General features: G+C 36.3%; 1 protein-coding gene across 2 annotated transcripts; it reads left to right on the top strand.

Annotated features, from left to right (window-relative positions):
• Positions 1–695: 695 nt before the first annotated feature.
• Positions 696–17,271, top strand: LOC145942553 (43 kDa receptor-associated protein of the synapse homolog). Of its 2 annotated transcripts, none has more exons than XM_083049388.1 (10): positions 696–3,707; positions 8,102–8,321; positions 10,971–11,122; positions 12,262–12,408; positions 12,762–12,921; positions 13,374–13,574; positions 13,972–14,070; positions 15,506–15,712; positions 16,585–16,784; positions 16,906–17,271. In XM_083049388.1, the coding sequence occupies exons 1-10, from the start codon at positions 3,670–3,672 to the stop codon at positions 17,111–17,113; spliced, it is 1,632 nt and encodes a 543-aa protein (XP_082905514.1). In that variant the 5' UTR covers positions 696–3,669; the 3' UTR covers positions 17,114–17,271. The 2 variants fall into 2 exon arrangements, with proteins under 2 accessions (XP_082905514.1, XP_082905515.1); XM_083049389.1 differs by having other exon boundaries at positions 697–3,707; positions 15,521–15,712.
• Positions 17,272–18,341: the final 1,070 nt, after the last annotated feature.

The following is an 18,341-nucleotide window of genomic DNA, read 5'->3' as shown; positions in this document are numbered from 1 at the left end:
CGAGTCGCTAAATATTTTCCGGAACATGAAAGATTCAACCGGCGAAATTCACGATTACAATTTGCTGCACCAAAGGCTACAACGTTCATCGGAGAAGCGTATTTTACATTTATTTTTATTGCTACAGAGTACCATGTAATTCGAAATGTTTGCAGACTCGCTGGTCCAGAGTTATTGCCCGCAGCTTTCAATCGCGTCAGCGCGGCAACGAAGCGTGTATCAACACACCCGAGATTCGAAGAGTCGGATTGCTGTATCGTGGGATGTATAGGATGAAATTTGTCTGTCCGACAAGAAAGGATAAGGGTAGGAAGACAGAGATCAAAAGCGAGAAATAAAGCTGAAATGAAGGTGAACCATACAGAGAGGGGAGAAAGATCGCGAGGAGAAGGGGAGAAGAGAAAGACTTTCGCGATAGAAAGAACCAAAGGGGTGGCGATGGGGATGAGAAACGGAGAGAAAGGGAGAGAGAAGAATATGAAGCCGAGGGTCGCGTAACAACGCTGCGAGAGAGAAAGAGACAAAGGGGAGGGACGTAGAGCGCGGAGAGTGGAGGCCAGCAGCGGAAACAGGGGGTGGAACACGGGCGAGAGGAGAGAGAGCCCGAAGGGGGTGGATCGGTCGGGTCGTGTGTTGCGGGCTGCTGCGGCTCGGGCGCGACAGTTCTGCTCCGGCCACCGGCGGTGGATTTTCGCGGGAGCCTCGCCGCGAGAGGACCAACCCCGTACGATAAGGGAGGGTAGCAGGGGGGAGGGAGGGTAGGAAAAGGCGCTCTCTCTCGCGATCCGCGCGCCCGTAACCTTCTCGTCGCGGCCTCCGGTTGTCCTCGTTGCGACCAGTGAGCGGTCGCGGAAACGTGTTTCCGCGCGCGAAGAGAGGAGTCCGGTGGTGGTGGTGCTGCTGCTGCTGCTGGTAGAGGTGGTGGTGGTGGACGGCGCCGAAGGAGGGGAGGAGGGAGAGGGACAAGGCCGGAACGCGGCTCGAAACGACCGAGACCGGACCAGGGGATCAATCGGCGACGGCATGAGGAAACGCCTCGAGGCGCGCACGACTGCTGCTGCTGTTACTGCTACCGTATCATCCCTAACGAGGCCAGAACGCTGGTCGCGTTACTATCGAAGAGCGCGATGAGCACCGAATTCGAACGCTGACAGTTCCGTCTTCTCTCGCCCTGTCTTCGGGACCCGATCTGTCTTCGTCGTCGCGCGGGACACGATAAAAGAAGAGACAAAAGGCTTAAGCAAAACAAACGCGGACAAAAGGATTCTAAAGAGAGCTTTCTAAGGAAAAATTAACAAAGCATGTAATATGCTCCAAATATATAAATATATATAAAAAAAAAAGTATTTATGCGCAACAAAGAAAGACTGTTGAACACTGATGAAATTAATTGTTCGAAGATAGATATATAGATATAAAAGGACGGTGAGACAAGGCCTTGCGAGATAACTGCTGGACCAGAGGAAGAGAATAGCGCGATTTACGGAGAGAAGTTGAGAGAAAAACATTCTGCGTGGAGAGAATCTCGTTGGAACGCGAATTCGCGCCCTCGCGTTTCTCGGTAGAGGGGCGGATTCGCCCTCGCCCTTTCCCTCCCCCCCTGCCGTAGAGGGGGAGAAAAAGCGCGCCAGGGGTCACCAGGACGGTAACTGGGACACCGCGGGTCGACGCGATCCTAGTTTCGGGGACTGCGCGTCCCTTAACCTTTGCGGGTGCTGAAACTGCTGAACACGCGCTTCGAATACCCAAGTCGGCAAGTTTATCCCTTAAGAGATCACAAGAGAGAAAAAGAAGGAGAAAAGAAGGTCGAAGTCGTTCTCTATCGACTTCGCGATCGTCAACGTTATCTCGCATTGGTTTACGTAAACATTAATATATGGTGGTATCGATATAATTGGGTGATATATAATATCGTACACGGTGAACTCCTCCATCCCTATAACGTTAATCTCGGAGCAGCGGAAAGAGCGATTTAAGCTGAAACGCAACAAACCGCGTTCCAGCACCGTCCGACACGCCGGAATAAATAAATATATATATATATATATATTGTATAATTCGGGGAGGCAGCCCGAATTGTTGTCGCTAAGAGTACAGGCAAAAATAATTAATGCGTTCGATAATTAATGAAAAAGATGCGTACGCGCACGCATACGTATATACGGGTACACACAGACACGCACACACAGACGCGGAACAACGCGCGGATCTCTATATTAGATGTACATACATGTTGCAAATCTATTTAAATACATCATAGATGTATATATAATATATTATATATGTGTGTTGAACCTTCATAGGTCTAAATCACAACGTTGAAACGTTACATAGTATATCACGTTACGCGATTCTCGATAATTAAATAATTCGAGACTACACGAAGAGAAAGAGAGAGAGAGAGAGAGAGAGAGAGAGAGAGAGAGAAGTATACATTTTAAAGAAATAACACTCGCGAAGGGGAAGTTGTTAAAAATTGTGCAACTAAAGAGAAAAAAAAAGACAAAGAGGCGAAGAGAAGTTATTTATGGTTACAAAGCAGTGAGAGTGAAAGAGACGAAAATAAAGTACCGTGAGACTCGAGCGGTCGTCTCTGTTAACCAGTTCGAACCAATCTTTATCGATCGATCAAACGATCGAAGAGAAACTGCCACGAAACATTTGCCAATTACGTTAAAAAAAAATAGAGAGAGAGAGAGAAAAGAGGAGAAGAAAACAAAATAATTTACAAGATTCTCTCAAACGTCAATGCGCGCGAATAACTCGCGCGAGTCCACGGTGCTCAATTAGGCGTAATAAGTACAAAGACACGCGGGCCTGCAGAATTATTTTTTTCTTCGACCGAGGTGTGTGTGTCATCCCTCTCAAGCACATTAGTGAATAAGCGCATCGAGTCTGTCCAAAAATCATCCCCCTATTCGGGTGAGGAATCCCCGATCCCTAAAGACGATCCTAAAATCTACCTCAACGACTATATCGGCAAACGAAATCAAGTCCCATATACTTTCGAGCATATAACTTCCTTGGGCAAGAAAATAATAATCGACGAAAAACAAAAGAAAAAAAAATAAATCACTCTTGCGAAAAAAATCACTCGTCCAATTGAAAGTCCTAGAACTTAAAAAAAATCCTCCCTTCTCGCTACTTCTCGCATCCTGTCTCTTTACGCGCGAGAGATTAAATCGCGTTAAATCGCAGCTTCGTTACTTTGTAATTTTCGCGTCGTTGGTGTTCCTTATTTTTTTCTTTCGGAGAGGGACGCATGAGGGAAGGAACTTCGGAGAATAAAATTCCTAAGCCCTAAGCGATGATCGATACAAGCGTCGCCCCGCGTGCGAAATCGTTCCTCTGATCGTCGTTCGATAGACAGTCGTTCGCGCGATAAGGACAATCGTATCACGCAGTATCAAAGGTATCTGTCTTGGTCCTCGGGATCGATTGCATGCGGACGATCGGGCTGTCAAGTCGTTGTGACCGTCGCGTCGTCGTCGTCGTGCCGTCCCTCGCGAAGCAAGGTGGTGCTATGCTCCATCTCACGCGGGTGCGCGTACGGGATAATGCTGGCGGCGAGAGATGAGATGATAGACCGCCAGGAAGAGAAAGAGAGAAGAAACAGCTGCACCGCGGGACGGAGAAAAGGTGCCATCGCGCCAAGAAAGACGCACAGCCATGTCATGGGAGTCTATCTCGTCCAGGGATTACCTCGGGTAAGTGTTATCGTTCACCACGACCGGAAATGTGACAATAGCGAATTTTAAATTGGAAACAAATTAGTTATAATTAATCGAGGTAATTAATTTAGCGAAAATCGTAATATAGATGTGTGTATTTGAATTAAAATTAATAGCTAAACATATAGTAATACACTGCGTAGTGCTAAAGATTAGTATTTATATGATTTTTATTCGTATTTTCACTGTAATAAGATTACATTCTGTTTCTATCAGCTGATTCACATACGACGTAGAGACAGATAAAGATACGTGTGTCTGCCTTCGTAATTATCATTTTTTTCTATTTTTTTTTTTTTTTTTTTTTAAGATCCGGATTTGCAAATTTCGATATAGTTATTTATAATAATTGCTATGAAATAATAAAAATATATATTATATATTAGATATTAAATATTTTGTTAATTTTTCACATTTTTGATTGCGCTTTGTTAGTTATTTAATTATTGTATTGTATGTATCAAAATAAGCAATAATTTTTTATCGATAAAATTACTGTATACTACATGTATTTAGAATGAATATTTACATAAAACGCTCGGAACTACTAAACATATATTTGCTTGAAATATTAAAAGAGGTAGGTACCACATTTTTTCGAAAGAAATAAAAAATAAATTGTTGGCTTTCCACACATGCATTTACATTAGAATAAAAACGAGAAAAATAGGAGCATGCTAAAAAAGCTCTCTCAGAGTTATAATCCATTGAAGTCGAGGGTTTCCGTTTTTTTTCAAGGCTTAAAGTACATACAAAAAATTAAAATGCGATAATACGTACAAAAAGTAACATATTATTTATGTTATTATTATAATTGTTAACATTAGTAGTATATCTTATAATATTTTAAACTTATAGAGAGAGAGAGAGAGAGAGAGAGAGAATAACGTTTTAACTTTAACACTATATTAATGCAAAAAAGTGTAGGAGAATTTTTTTTATAAAACAAATTATTAATAACATTAAGATTTAATAAAACAAATCACTCTATTTAATAAATATACCAAAGGAGTAATTTAAAAAATTATATTTTTGTCTATTTTCAAAAAATTCATATTTGATATTTCGAGAAATCACTAACAATAAGATAGAACATAATACGTAATTTATGGTAATTATTTATGATACAATGATAAATAATTAGGTAATTATCCAAGAAAAAAGTCCGCGTTTTTTTATATATAAATCAGGAGGTAATAATGTAGATATAATGTCCGCCCTACATTTCGATAATGATGGTAACAATGAAGTATAATAATATTATAATTACGAGCTACCGCGGATAGATAGGTCACGATGGACGATAATTGCCGTACAGCTCGTACGAACATAGTTACGCAATGTAAAAACCAATCCATGCTTCTCGTAAAAGCGTTTGGTAGAAATGTTATAGTCGCTATTCTCACATTTTATCCAACAAAAGTTTGATCGCTGAATTGTAATTTACTCTAGTAAGCTGGGATTTAATTAGATATATTCCAGAGATGGTGCGCCTAAAAGAATAAATTCTGCGATTTATCTAATCCAAGTTGAAGGCAAAAAATTCCATTTCATTGTGTTACGCGACCGCACAAATCCCAAGATTAAATATAATTATATTTGTTCCATATTTTTTGTCACCCATTCTTCGATCGACGTTATAACGTTATTACGACATTAAGCGAGGGGATGATGCTTAAGGAAAGCGAAAGATGTACGATAAGGGGGTAAGTTTGCGAGAGCAGATACGCCATGTATACGTATTTCGTTGATCGACCTCGACGCGCGGAAGAGCCAGGGGATGGTTCGATTTTCCACTTAGAATCGCAACGCCGTACCGTATCTCGTAGCTCGTAAATGGGTCAGCAAAAGAGGTCGCAGGTGCCTCGCCCACCTAGCAAACGTAGTGGGAAAGCGATAGAGTGTCGTATACTCTTCGCTCTACACGATATGCGGACTTGTATACATACACAGAGCAAGAGAGAGAGAGAGAGAGACAAACGCGTACGCATATATGCGCGCGCACAGGCACGCGACTGTTTTGGGGAAAACTTTAACGAGAATGGGGAGTGTGTAATTTGCGATAGAGGGTGAGATTCTCCCTCATGGGACTTCCATCAAGGCTAGTCAGGCACGAGATACTTTTCTCTCGCAATCGTCTACTTTAATTAATCCTAACGTCTCGAACGTGGTCGGTAATTAATTCTCCCCAATGTAATGCTTCTCGGCAGGAAAAGAGTAAATTTTATTTGGTAGATTCTTCGCGCGCTGAATATATTAATTTTAATTTGTCAAACGAATTATTAGTCGCAAAATATATTTTTAAAGATGCGTTTATTTATAGGAAAACGGATCTCTGTTTAAAACGAGCTTGACGAACGGAAGGAGCACAAGAATGTTGATTCAATGTTCTCGTTGAAACAGGGTGTTATCTAAAATGTAAAAATCTATTTCGCTCGGTATTCCAGTTTACAAAAGAGGGCCGACATAGTTGATGAAAGGGCGAGTCAGTCTCCTGTAGTAGAGAGTTTTGCGGTATCTCGGGCAGAATTGGAAAAAAAAAAAGAAATACAAGTGGATTTCAGTTTTCTCGGATATAGAGCAACGGTCGCATTGCGGTAGGACAAGAGTAGATAGGTAAGAACTCGTGATTCTACACACAGGGTGTCCCAGGCATACACATCTTGTCACCTTTTACCGCGAAACGTTTCAATACGTAATCAATTTTTTTTATAAAAGAGTAATAAAAAATCTGTAATTTTTATTATAAACAGTGCGAAAAAGGTTGATTTTTTAATTTAATCGTAGCTACGCAAACAGGTAATAAAAATTTCATTGTTATTTAATTTCTTGTAAACGCACCTTTAACAAGATTGCTTCAAAAATATATCAAATAATTAATAGAAAGGTTGCTTTGAGAGAGAAATATAATGTGTTCATAAAATTTTTCCAAGAGATTGAAGAGATTGAAAAAAAATTGATTTAAATATACGTAAGCGAAAACTGCTGCGATAAAAAGGAGGATGTGTAGGATACCCTGTAACCTATATATACACCTTGTAACTTCCATAATGCGCAGTTTGCAAACTCAAACCTCCGGGATGGCAGCCAAAAGCGGTTTATCTCGGCGCGCTCTCCTTCCGTTCGTCCTAGAAATAAATTAAGAGTCTGCGCATGGAACCTGCGGGAGGTCAGTTGCCCGCATCCATCATCTAACATAGACGTTTGACGTGAGCTGTGAGCTTTCGAGATATTGACCAGAATGGGGGGATGGGAATTTTCATCTACAACTATGATTTAGTCATTTTGCCGAATAGAGCAGAACGTCAGATCAACGTAGAATGTTAATGTTGGAAACAATTTTTGACAGTATCATTTTAAAGATTACATATTCTAATCGTATTACTCGGTAATTTAACGTTAACATTTTTTTAGCTTATAAGTTGTAAAAAATAATATTTTAAATATACACACAGTAAATATAAAATATAATAAAATTAAATTAATAAAATAAATTATATTTTTGCAAGAAATTTTTAAAAAATATAAATATTGAAGAAAGTCTAGCATATATATTTCAAGTTTTCTTTCTATCGCGAGATAATATTAAAGTTTCTTTTTAATTTATAACTTATAATGTAATTTTACAAAGCATACTAATTTACTTTATAAACTTGTATCGTACTCTTGCGCGAGTATCGAAAAGAGATTACTGTTCCTCTTTGTTATATACAGCAGGTATAAATCACACTCAAGCGAGAGAACAATTTTGGAATTTCTATAGAACTTATGCGATCAATGTTGTGAAAATATCGCATCGCGCTCGGTTACGTCTTCTTTAAATTCCTCCCATCGGATTTTACGGCGGGCATGAAATTCCACGAATATTCGAATCAAGCACCCTTAAATAGGTAGCGATAATAATCATCGTTCAATATACAAACAAAAAAGCAGTCGCATATGCATTTGTACGTATGCACAGGTATGAAAGAATAACTACTTCTTATATTATTAAAATCGTGCAAATTGAAAAAGTTGAATCAATCGAAACAATTTTGATACCGGGGTATAAATTACGAGTATTATTATATATTATTTATATTTTATATTTTGTATTTTGTATTTTTCAACGATATAAATTAATATTATATATAGATATTTGTTATTTTTTAATAATATTTTTAAATCGTTCCACAATATTTGTGAAATATTTATGAAATGATTAATACTTTGAAGAGAATTTTAGTCAAACTCGTATCAGACGGATGAACGGAAATGGAGTGATTAAAGCGTCAAGCGGCTAATATAATTGTACGATTTAGCTCACAAATAAAGGATTAATATAGATTACGGCAACATATACATTGATGTAGATTATCGAATGGTTGCAGCGGATCGGCGAGTCATCAGCTCTCGGCGACCGCGCTGCTGGGTAGCCCTGATGGATCGAGACATCCACTCGACGTCTGCGAATTTACCGAAGAGGATTACCGGCACCAAAATGGCAATGGTAGTAATGGCCATTACCAAAATGGCAGATCGGGCACTGGTATATGGGAATGTCTCATAGGTTGCAGGAGACGGTTCGATCAACAATTAGCCCGAAGGAGGGTAAGTATCCCACAACATGTATATATCCGCTCTTCCTAAGCCTCTTGAGAGGAATAGGAGGAAGTTCGAAATGAGTTGGTTTGAATTTCGCAGAGATAATACATTCGATACTTGAGAATCTTATTATGAAAATTGTAAGAAAATGTTAATTTATCAATATTATTATACAAATAAGATAACAAAAAATATAAAAAGTATATAAATAAGAAAATATAAAAAATATAAATTTCTACATTCAGCAAAATTATGCGTTCGAAATTTTTTTGGTAATTTATTAGGATGCGATCGATTAAATAAAATATTAGAGATGGGACAGATGTAATATCGCGGTAACTTATTACGTTCCAAGATATTTTACTGCACGCTTCTCACTTCTATTCAGATATTAATTTATTAATAAAGCTCTCACTTGGAAAGGCGCGTGCCAAGTATTATCTCGAAATCGCGATCATAATTTTAGACAAACATCGCGCTTAGAAGCGAAATTGGCCGCGCGCCACAACAACACTTACCACGTAATATTAATGGTCCTACAAATTAATTTAATCAACCAATTCTTTAAACCGTTTGCTCCTGGGCGCCGTCGTCGAACGGCGGGTTAACGTTCTCAAAGCAATTGGAGGAGCGTATATATTAATATGTCAAACGAGCAACAGTATCTCGGTGGTTCGCCTTTCAAGCAACCACCGGTAAGCCATGACGGTTGGCTGCATAACGAAGCATATTTCGCGGACGAGGAGCAAGCTTTATCGGTCACTGTCAAGTTCACGATGTGCATGCGGTACTTCTGGTCACGCTATCCACCACTAAAACCGACTGTACTAGGTGTTTATCGTTTCCGGTGCGAAACTTATGATTTCGCGTTACACATCCGACAGTTTATATCCACGACATTCTCTTTAAGCAGTGACAGACGTAATTTGTGCTCCCGTCTTCGTCGAAGCGAACGACGATAACTCAACCGTGTTTCGATTTTGACGAGATTTAAAGAAATGTAAAACTTGTCTATTGTGTTGATTTATAGAAGAATGCATCTTTTCTTTTTTTAATTTTTTTTTTTACAGAAATATAACTGCGAGAAAAATTAATATTTACTTTTCAATTATTGAAAAAATCGCTAGTTTCTATTATAATGAATTGTGGATATCTAAACGAGGAATAATCGAGGCTAAGTCCTATTTTCTCTACTATAGTATTATGTTAACGATCATATAAAGACTGAGGTTCATTCCCGCAAGTTCGTTCACTCACGCAATCTCGCATGCAACGTTAAATTTTCGTTGACACAATATTATTAATACCATTGCTCTCAATATTTCTTAATGCTTCCCCCTGCAAAACATCGTTTTACTTTGTTATGATAATGGTAACTTCGTTATGATAAGTATGTATAATAAGCAGGCAGTATCATAAATATCCTCGTCCCATTAAAATTCTAAAACAGATAAAAACTGTCTCGCGTCTGGATATATTTTTACGTGCCTTAAGAGGCTATTTATATTTTATCATAGAATTTAATCTGCTACATACACACACATACACAACAGGGACAAAGTTCATGGTCGAATCGATACGACCTTCTACCTCTGCATTGTATTATCTACGCTAAGGCTTATTGCTGCGTGATGAAGACCACAACATGTCAACTTCTTCCTAGTAGAATCATCTATCATCTAAAGCTCGTTTTACAAGACATATAATAAAACTGTTGCAATAATATTTATCCAGCACAAACAAATTTATCCAGCACACAAGCAATAATTTTAAGTAAATTAAATTAAAAATGCAAAGTTATACATATATGTTTTATATGCTGCATCTTTCAGCTATATAAAAATAAATAATTTAGTGCCTTTCAATTTTACGAATTATTACGCAATGTCATTTAATTAAACCGTTAAATCAAATAGTGATTTAAAAAGAAATTTCGTGGAATTTAAAATGTCATTTATGTTCTCATCCATTTAAAATCTTTTTAATTTGTAATATCTCTCTGACTTTGTGGAAAGAAAATGCGAAATTAATGTTTCAGCTTGAGAAAATAATTACAAAACTATGAAAACCGAGTTATATTCAAATTTTGCAAAATTGCATACAACGAGCTTTACACATACACGTACACAATATATAATTATCGTTTTATAATTATCTTCTATTAAAATATTGTTATACTATATTAATAGCGCGCGCAATTTCCTCTTTGACTCGCATACACCCTTATGGACATCGCATTTTCGCTCGAGGGGACCTAAGATTAATTCAATTTCAAGGCTGATCGTGTCGTCAAGTCCATGGTTGAATTACGAGAAGAATACGCGGGATATTGAATAATAAATAGTCTAAGATACAAGGGCGTGTGCGATCGGTGGAAATTCAAGGACTCGCGAAGATAACGAGATGTCAAGTCACGTGACGACAAATTTCAAGCACGAGTAATTTTAAGGAAGAGCGATAAATATGATTAATTTACGATACATTTTCTCCCCCGTCTTTGACGTCGTTGCACGCTCGGTTAATTAAAGGAAGACTTATTTAAAGGAAGACTTGTGTCAAGTCGTCGCGTCGTAAACACAATTTATCGTCACGCGCGATAAATTAGACACAGTATAAGGTGTGCGAATCGAATCCGTGCTATTTCGTGTGTCTCAGGTGGAGCAGGGTTTGAAATTGTATCGGGCTCATAAACAGCAGGCTGCGGTTAGGAAGTGGAGGGGTGCCCTGAAGAGCATCAGACACCGCGAGGATAAATTCGCCCTCCTCGGATATCTGTACCAAGCGTACATGGATTGGGGCAAATACAGGTAGATTATACATAATTTAGCAAGCTGTAATATACGTGTATACCCAGAGATTGTGTGTTTCTTTTTCTTGGTCGCAATTGTTCGCGTGTGTATTTAAAGTGAAACAAGTCGAGAGTTACCCTGTGCGCGTTATTAAAAGTAAACTAGAGGAAAGTAGGACGGAACGAGGTAAACGGGTCAAGCCATGTGTACTTGTTTAACTTCGCTAAAGAAATATTACACAAGTGTATTACAAGTGTATAATTAAAGATTAATATCTATATTTAAGAATATAGTGACGAGCGTTCAAACTTGTTCGTTTAAATTTGTTAAACTTAATCGTATAAGGACTTTAAATTGGTTCGAATATTATTGCTCGAAAGGAGAAATTCTTGAAAGAAATCTTTAAAATTTTAAATGTTTTGAGAGAAAGTCTTGAATATAATCTAGATAATCTTTTCTTATATACATATATGTGAATAATATTTCAATATACTAAATATATATATTCTCTGAAATGTTCAAGTAGATAATAAAATCAAGAGAAAAAATATATTGTTTATGCAAAACATAAAATCTTATTTAAATTTATCTCTTCTTTTATGAATTATATTTCTTGCTTCAGAAAAAAATTTTGTATCGATGTTAAAATATTTATTGATAATTTCGATACTGATGAGACTATTTACTTTCTAATTTTGCAACACTTTGAAAGATTTTTTTTCTATTTATACATAAGTTTTTATAATTTGTAATTTATAGATTGTAAATTAAACCAAATAGAATCATATGTTAAATATCCATTAAATATTTGATATCTTTCTAGAGTAAAATATGAATTTTTTTCTACATGACATTTTATATTATATTACTATATTGTAAGAATAATATTGATTTCTACAATTTTGTGAAATCATTCAAGATTTTCAAGAATTTTTCTAGGCTTCAAAGAATATTTGAAATAATTCGAAATATATTCAAAGTAATTTGATGTCTGATTTTGATTCCATCGCTACCCACATCTTATGAAAACAATTCAATGTTAGCTTTATCCAGTTTTATTCTCATTTTTTTATCTCCACATTCCTCTAAAAAAATATTACTCTTTTCGATAATATAATTTCGTGATTCTTGCATCGCCGTGATTTCTCTCCCTTCAGGGACAGCATCGAATTCGGGAACAAGCAATTATGCATCTCGGAGGAGCTGGATTCACCGAACATGCGGGCGGAAGCATATTTGAACTTGGCCAGGGCACACGAGAGATTAGGCGCTCTGGACAGAGCGTTAGATTACGCTCGGCACAGGTTTGAGAGCCTCTTTAATTCATTACACAGCTTATGTAAATGGCGTAATATAAAACCCTCCGAAAGAAATTATTCGAAAATATAGACTGTAATACACACATATAAGCGACTAATATTTTTTCGCTATGAAATACATCGTAGTTTAATTAATAAATTGTAAATACAAATCGGAATGTATCTAATCGATTCTCTGAAAATTTGAAATTTGAAGAAGAAGAGGCCAATTTCGTATCGATTAGGCCAACCTAACGTCCTGCTGTGTTGACGATAATTTTATGGACTACTTTTATTGACACTCTGTGTATGCATGTGTATGCATGTGCATTAATATTCATGATTTTGCATTTTCGCAGCTTGTATAACGAGTGCGATCAGTGCGCCACTGCTGGATTAGTTCACTTAACCGTAGGCAGAGTCCACTTGGAGTTAGCGGGATTCTGTAAAGCTCTGGAAGCGTTTCAAAGAGCCCACAAAATCGCCCACTCCATTCAAGATCCCTCTTTAGAGCTTCAGGTAATTAGGTCCCTTTGTCCGCTGCTTTTCTTTCTCGCAACGAGTATAAGCGCGCAGTGATGTTTTATTAATTAACAGACGGAACACATGCAGAAAAGTAATTAAGAGAAACAATGTTGACGAATATGTGTATCCGCGAGACGTATTTATCGTTTTGCCTTTTACATTCGATTAATCGTTTAAACCCAAACCCATTTGTTCGCTTGACACTGTCTGGAGATATTCGAAAAAAACATCGCGCGATTATTATTAATATCCCGAAAGAATTGCAAATTTTTTGCCCGACAAAATGGATGACTTTTCTCAGTCTGTTTTTAGAGATGCTCTTTCTATTGACCACCAAAGCAGGGACAATGTGCAATTAAAAAAAAAATATTGAATCGATCCCGCATCTTCACCCTTTCTAAATTTTTTATTTATTCATTTTATACTTCAATTCGTTTCATTTTCAGGTGTACGTCGGCCTGTCGGAACTCTTCTGCAGATTACAGGACGCGGACAAGAGCGCGAGATACGCCGCGAGAGCTTACGATCTCTCGAGAAGTTTACAACTAGGAGATCTGAATTCGCGTCATCATCGAGCGGCGTTATTACAAATGGCCTCGGCGCTTAGAAAAAAGGGAGAATTGGGCGACGCTCACGATTACTGCTCGGTAAAGTTTTAGTTGAGAGAGAGGTTCTTTTATAGGGACGGGAAAAAAACTTGGTCGAAAGATACGAAATCACCGTGGTCTCTTCAAAGCGATGAGACTTAAAGCGAAATGTTTTCCCGCGCGCGACATTTTTTTTTCTTTCAAAGATACTGACAATCTTTCCTCGAACCTACATCTTTAATCTCTCGTAATTTTTTCCCCTCTTAATTGCGCGACTTTATTTCCGCTTCGTCGAACATCCCTTTGAATATTTCCGAGAAAAAATGCTCATAATTGCGTAAAAAATAAATGTATCAAAGATGTTTCATCGAAGAAAGTTGCAATGACTAATCGAGATACTACAATATTATGATCTAACAGATTATATAAATTATTATTTACCACGTTGTGTACGCAGGAAGCTACGCGACTCTCGTTAGTTTCTGGTGATCAAGCCAGTTACGCCCGAAGCATCCGTATTATGGGAGACATTTATAGAAAGAAATCCGATATAAATGTAAGTAATTATATATCCATGATAGTTTGAATTGTCTTGGGCCTTTTGCTTAGCTTGTCCGTATATAACTTTTTTCTATAATTTTTTTCTTTCATATTTTCACACCATTGATTATCCCGCATTAACTAATATAATATAAAACAATTTATATATCAATGCAATTCTCATATACGTTCATACAATATAAATATTTTATTCTAAAAGCGCGATTGATGGTGACGCTTGAAAGCGAGAAAAACTTTCTCTCTCTCTCTCTCTCTCCCTCTCTTTTTCTTTGATATATAAAGACTTAAAACGGCATGTGATCGTATAATTGGAAATGAAGCTAACATATTTACTTGCATATTGTGTCGTTTGTAGAGATAAATCTTTTTTTATCGGCGTTCACGGCAAGTATTATATTATATAACGATGCTATCAAAACCATTCACAGCCTCATTGTATCTTCTAACATTGTTATGTACGGGCATTGTCATCGACGATGAAAAAAAAAATCATAATAACTGGAGCGTTCCTTTGCATGTCACGTATGTTACAAAAGCGATTTTAACGTTGTGTCACGCTTGCAACGCATGCCGCTTTTATTTTATTTCGTCGCTACGAAACCCTTTACAAATCCTGTTAAAAAGCGAGCAGAAGTTCTTTATAAAATCTGTCCATCTATTTTGAAATGGGGGCAAAATATTAAAAAGTGATATTTCCTTTATTAAATTTTAAAATGCGTTTTTTAAAAAATGAGAATATATATAATATCACTTTATAATATAACTTTGATCAATTTTAAATTCATATATTCTCATTTACGCAACTGTTAATGTGATAAATGTCCAATTAATTTCGCGTTCGTTAGAAATTAATTATTTAGAAATTTATATATAATAATGTGTTTTTTATAAACAAACAAAAATAAATCAATAATAGATGAGAAAAATACATGAAGATTATAAGTTTACAATCTGTAACTCTGAAATAATCTTTTACTGCACACACATTTGGGGGGGCTATACATTTTAATTAAATTTAATTAAAAATATAAAGCGGTTCTCCAATAAGCAGATAATGTTTGTAATCATTCTAATAATTTATGAAGTTACACATTATCGTGTTTACACATGTATCTACGTCATATATTAAACTGGGTTTACTCTGACACATATTTGTATACATGATAAAATAATATTGTGTATCGCGTGTCAAAGATATTTCGAAATAGAACGGACGACGCGTTTGCGTAACATCCTCATTTTTTAGCTGCACGGATGCATGTATAATTGCGCTTCCGCAGGCGCGATAGAGTAAAGAAATACGCTTGTCGAACTTAAAATCTGTCTTTTAGTTGGCGATCGCGCGATGCACATATAATTAGCCTTTAGTTCATGCATCGCGCACGCCGGCCTGTACGTCATGTCAGAGCGATAACATCGGTGAGATAAAGATGGACATATTGCAGAAAGCCTTCCGACAGTACGAGAGCGCGATGGGCTCGGCTGCAGCGACCGGGGATCGGTTGTGCCAGATGGAGGCGATGGACGGTGCAGCGAGATGCCTGGAGGCTCTCAGGCTGCAGCACAAGATATGCAACTGCCGGCCCCTCGAGTTCAATACCAGACTCCTGGAAGTGGCGGGATCAGTCGGAGCTAAGGTAAACCTGCCAATACGGATTCACTGCCCATCGTAGTTCTCGTACCGTACTTTTTCAGAGAAAAAAGAAACAGCAAGAAAGAATGACGCGAAAGGTGAGGAAGAGAGAACGAGCCCCGGAAAAGCGCGGTGTACTGTGAAATCAATTTCCATTCTTCCGTCAGACGTGAAAACTTGGAAATTTCTCTTTTTCTTTTCTCTCTAGTCTTCGAGAGATCGCGACGAAACTTGAAGTAAACGCGAGAAAGTTTTTCACTCGTCGAGTATGTCGTACGAATTGGAACGTATTGCCAAATGGACAAAGCTGATCTTTTTGATTTTAAGAATTGACTTGGATCTAACGTGGAGATACATACATCTATCTGTCATCGACTTGTTGTCAGATTTTAATCGAATAAAAAAAATATAAAGTATAAAATCTCGTAAAAAATGTGGAAATTATAATTTTCGAATTAAGAGTAGACAGTAATACTATCTATTATTAATTTGTTAGTCTGTCATGCTTCTTTTGTACATATTAAATCGAGATATTTAAAAAAAATTTTTTTAATGTTTGTACAAAAAGAGAGAGAAAGATAGAAGGATAAAAAGAAGAGATCTTTAATATACTATATTATATTATAATTGTAATATAATTAATATTGTAATATAATTTAATATTGTATTATAATATTATTATATATTATATTAAATTATTATATTATATCATAATTATTAAATTATATTATATTATAATATTACAAATATATAAAAGATAATATCTCTCTTCTCTTCTAATATCACTAATATCACTTTATGCGCGATTATCTGTGTGAGACATATACATTTAGAATAAAATTAAGAGTTAATAATTAAGGATCTAATTGCTTATAGCTCTTGGTGCGGACAGTCAGATCCAGACTATCGCGGATTTACAGTTCTTTGGGAGATGAAGAACAGAAAGGACACCACGAGAGATTAGCGATCGCGATGGAGGAAGATCTGGAATTACGATGCGGAAGCTGTAACGAGCCTTTTGGCCTGGACGCTGATTCCCTGGAGGCATTACCCTGCTCTCACATATTACACGCTCGGTAGGATACTTCGAAGATCTCGAAAATTATTGTTTTATAAGAACAATAAATGAACTAAAACGCTTTTAAAAATTCTGTAGAATAATATTTCGCCTTTTATTTTTCCCCGTAACGTTTGCAGATGCGCGTTTGATATTTTGAAGAGACGCGACAAGAAGAAGAAACGTTTATGTCCCGACTGCCACAAATCTGTCAGTTCACGGCTGTACCTGCATTGCGAGGATCCACACGGCATGAATACGTTAAATCATAGTTCCTTGAGCCTGGCGTCGTTGAGAGCCAGCAGCCTAGCAACACTTGAGGACTGTCACGCGACGAGTAGCGTTTAAAATAACACAATGGGATTTCTCGTTTTATTTTAACGCGTTGGTATCCGCATGCGATTAGAGATAATTTTAAGGATCATAATTCGGAAGGTAAAAAAAAAAGTCAACGGAAAGTAGTACGATGCAAAAAGATTTAATGGCAATAAAAAGTGCACGCCTCGATCCACATTGTCGAATAATTATATTTCCCACCCTTTCCAGCGCGAATCTCATGCATAAAATAATATAATTGAAAAAATTTAAGTCGATATTATTAGTCGACATTATTTTATAAATACTTTTGATATTTCTTATCATTCTACAAATAAACGATATTTATTATTAGTTTTGTTATTCATTATTAAATTGTAGTTATTTGTTATTATTACGTGAAATGTCATTATAAAAATTAAAGTTTTTGCATTTCTCTAAACAAGTAGATATAGAAATGCTCGTAGAAATTTAATATGATTGATTAATTATTAGTATGTCATATTTCTTCTTTTTTTTATTAAGAAATCCTAATTGCTATGAGACTCTGTTTTTTTAACGATTAGAATAAGATTATCTTCAAAATCTTTAATTGCACTTTCTAAAAATTATTTATCAAGAATATAATTTGAATTTAATATGTTTCATTGATGGAATATATATATTTCTTTCTCTCTTATCATACATATTTCTTTCTGTCTACTTATATCGAATGTTAAAATAATCATCCTTTTATTTTTAAAAGAAATGTTTTTTGTTAAATTGTTATTGCAAAATGCTAGTTTTACTATCCCTTTCTAAAAAAGGTATGTTATGCCTTTCTAAAAGGGCATATTAAAGTCGATTCTCGCAAATATTGTTGCCTCTTTTCCGCGATGCTGATTGTCTCAATTCGCGTGCGTTTTATTCGTAGCATCGAGAAGCTGCTATCGCGAGGGTTAATAGTTTCACAGTTTGAACAAAATAAAATAAAATAAAATAATATGTGTTTTAAGTAATATGTTATAATATACTTTAAACTCGATTAATATTTTTGACAGTTATCAGCTGATTTCTGTCAAAAAATATTAATCGCAGATAAGGCATTATAACATTATTTACAACATATTACTATTTTATATATTTTATAAAATATATTATTATTTTAAAATTTAATTAGCAAATTAACGCTTTATTAATATTTTTTGAAATCAGCTGATTAAAGCGTTAATTTCCTAATTAAATGTTAAAATAATAATATGTAAAAAATATTCAAATAGTA

Source organism: Prenolepis imparis, unplaced genomic scaffold (genome assembly GCF_030444845.1).
Source record: "Prenolepis imparis isolate NDT839.2.m4 unplaced genomic scaffold, iyPreImpa1.0 SCAF_11, whole genome shotgun sequence".
In the NCBI taxonomy this organism is placed as follows: domain Eukaryota; kingdom Metazoa; phylum Arthropoda; class Insecta; order Hymenoptera; family Formicidae; genus Prenolepis; species Prenolepis imparis.
The sequence above is the reverse complement of the archived record's forward strand: the minus strand, read 5'-3'. Positions and strand labels throughout refer to the sequence as shown.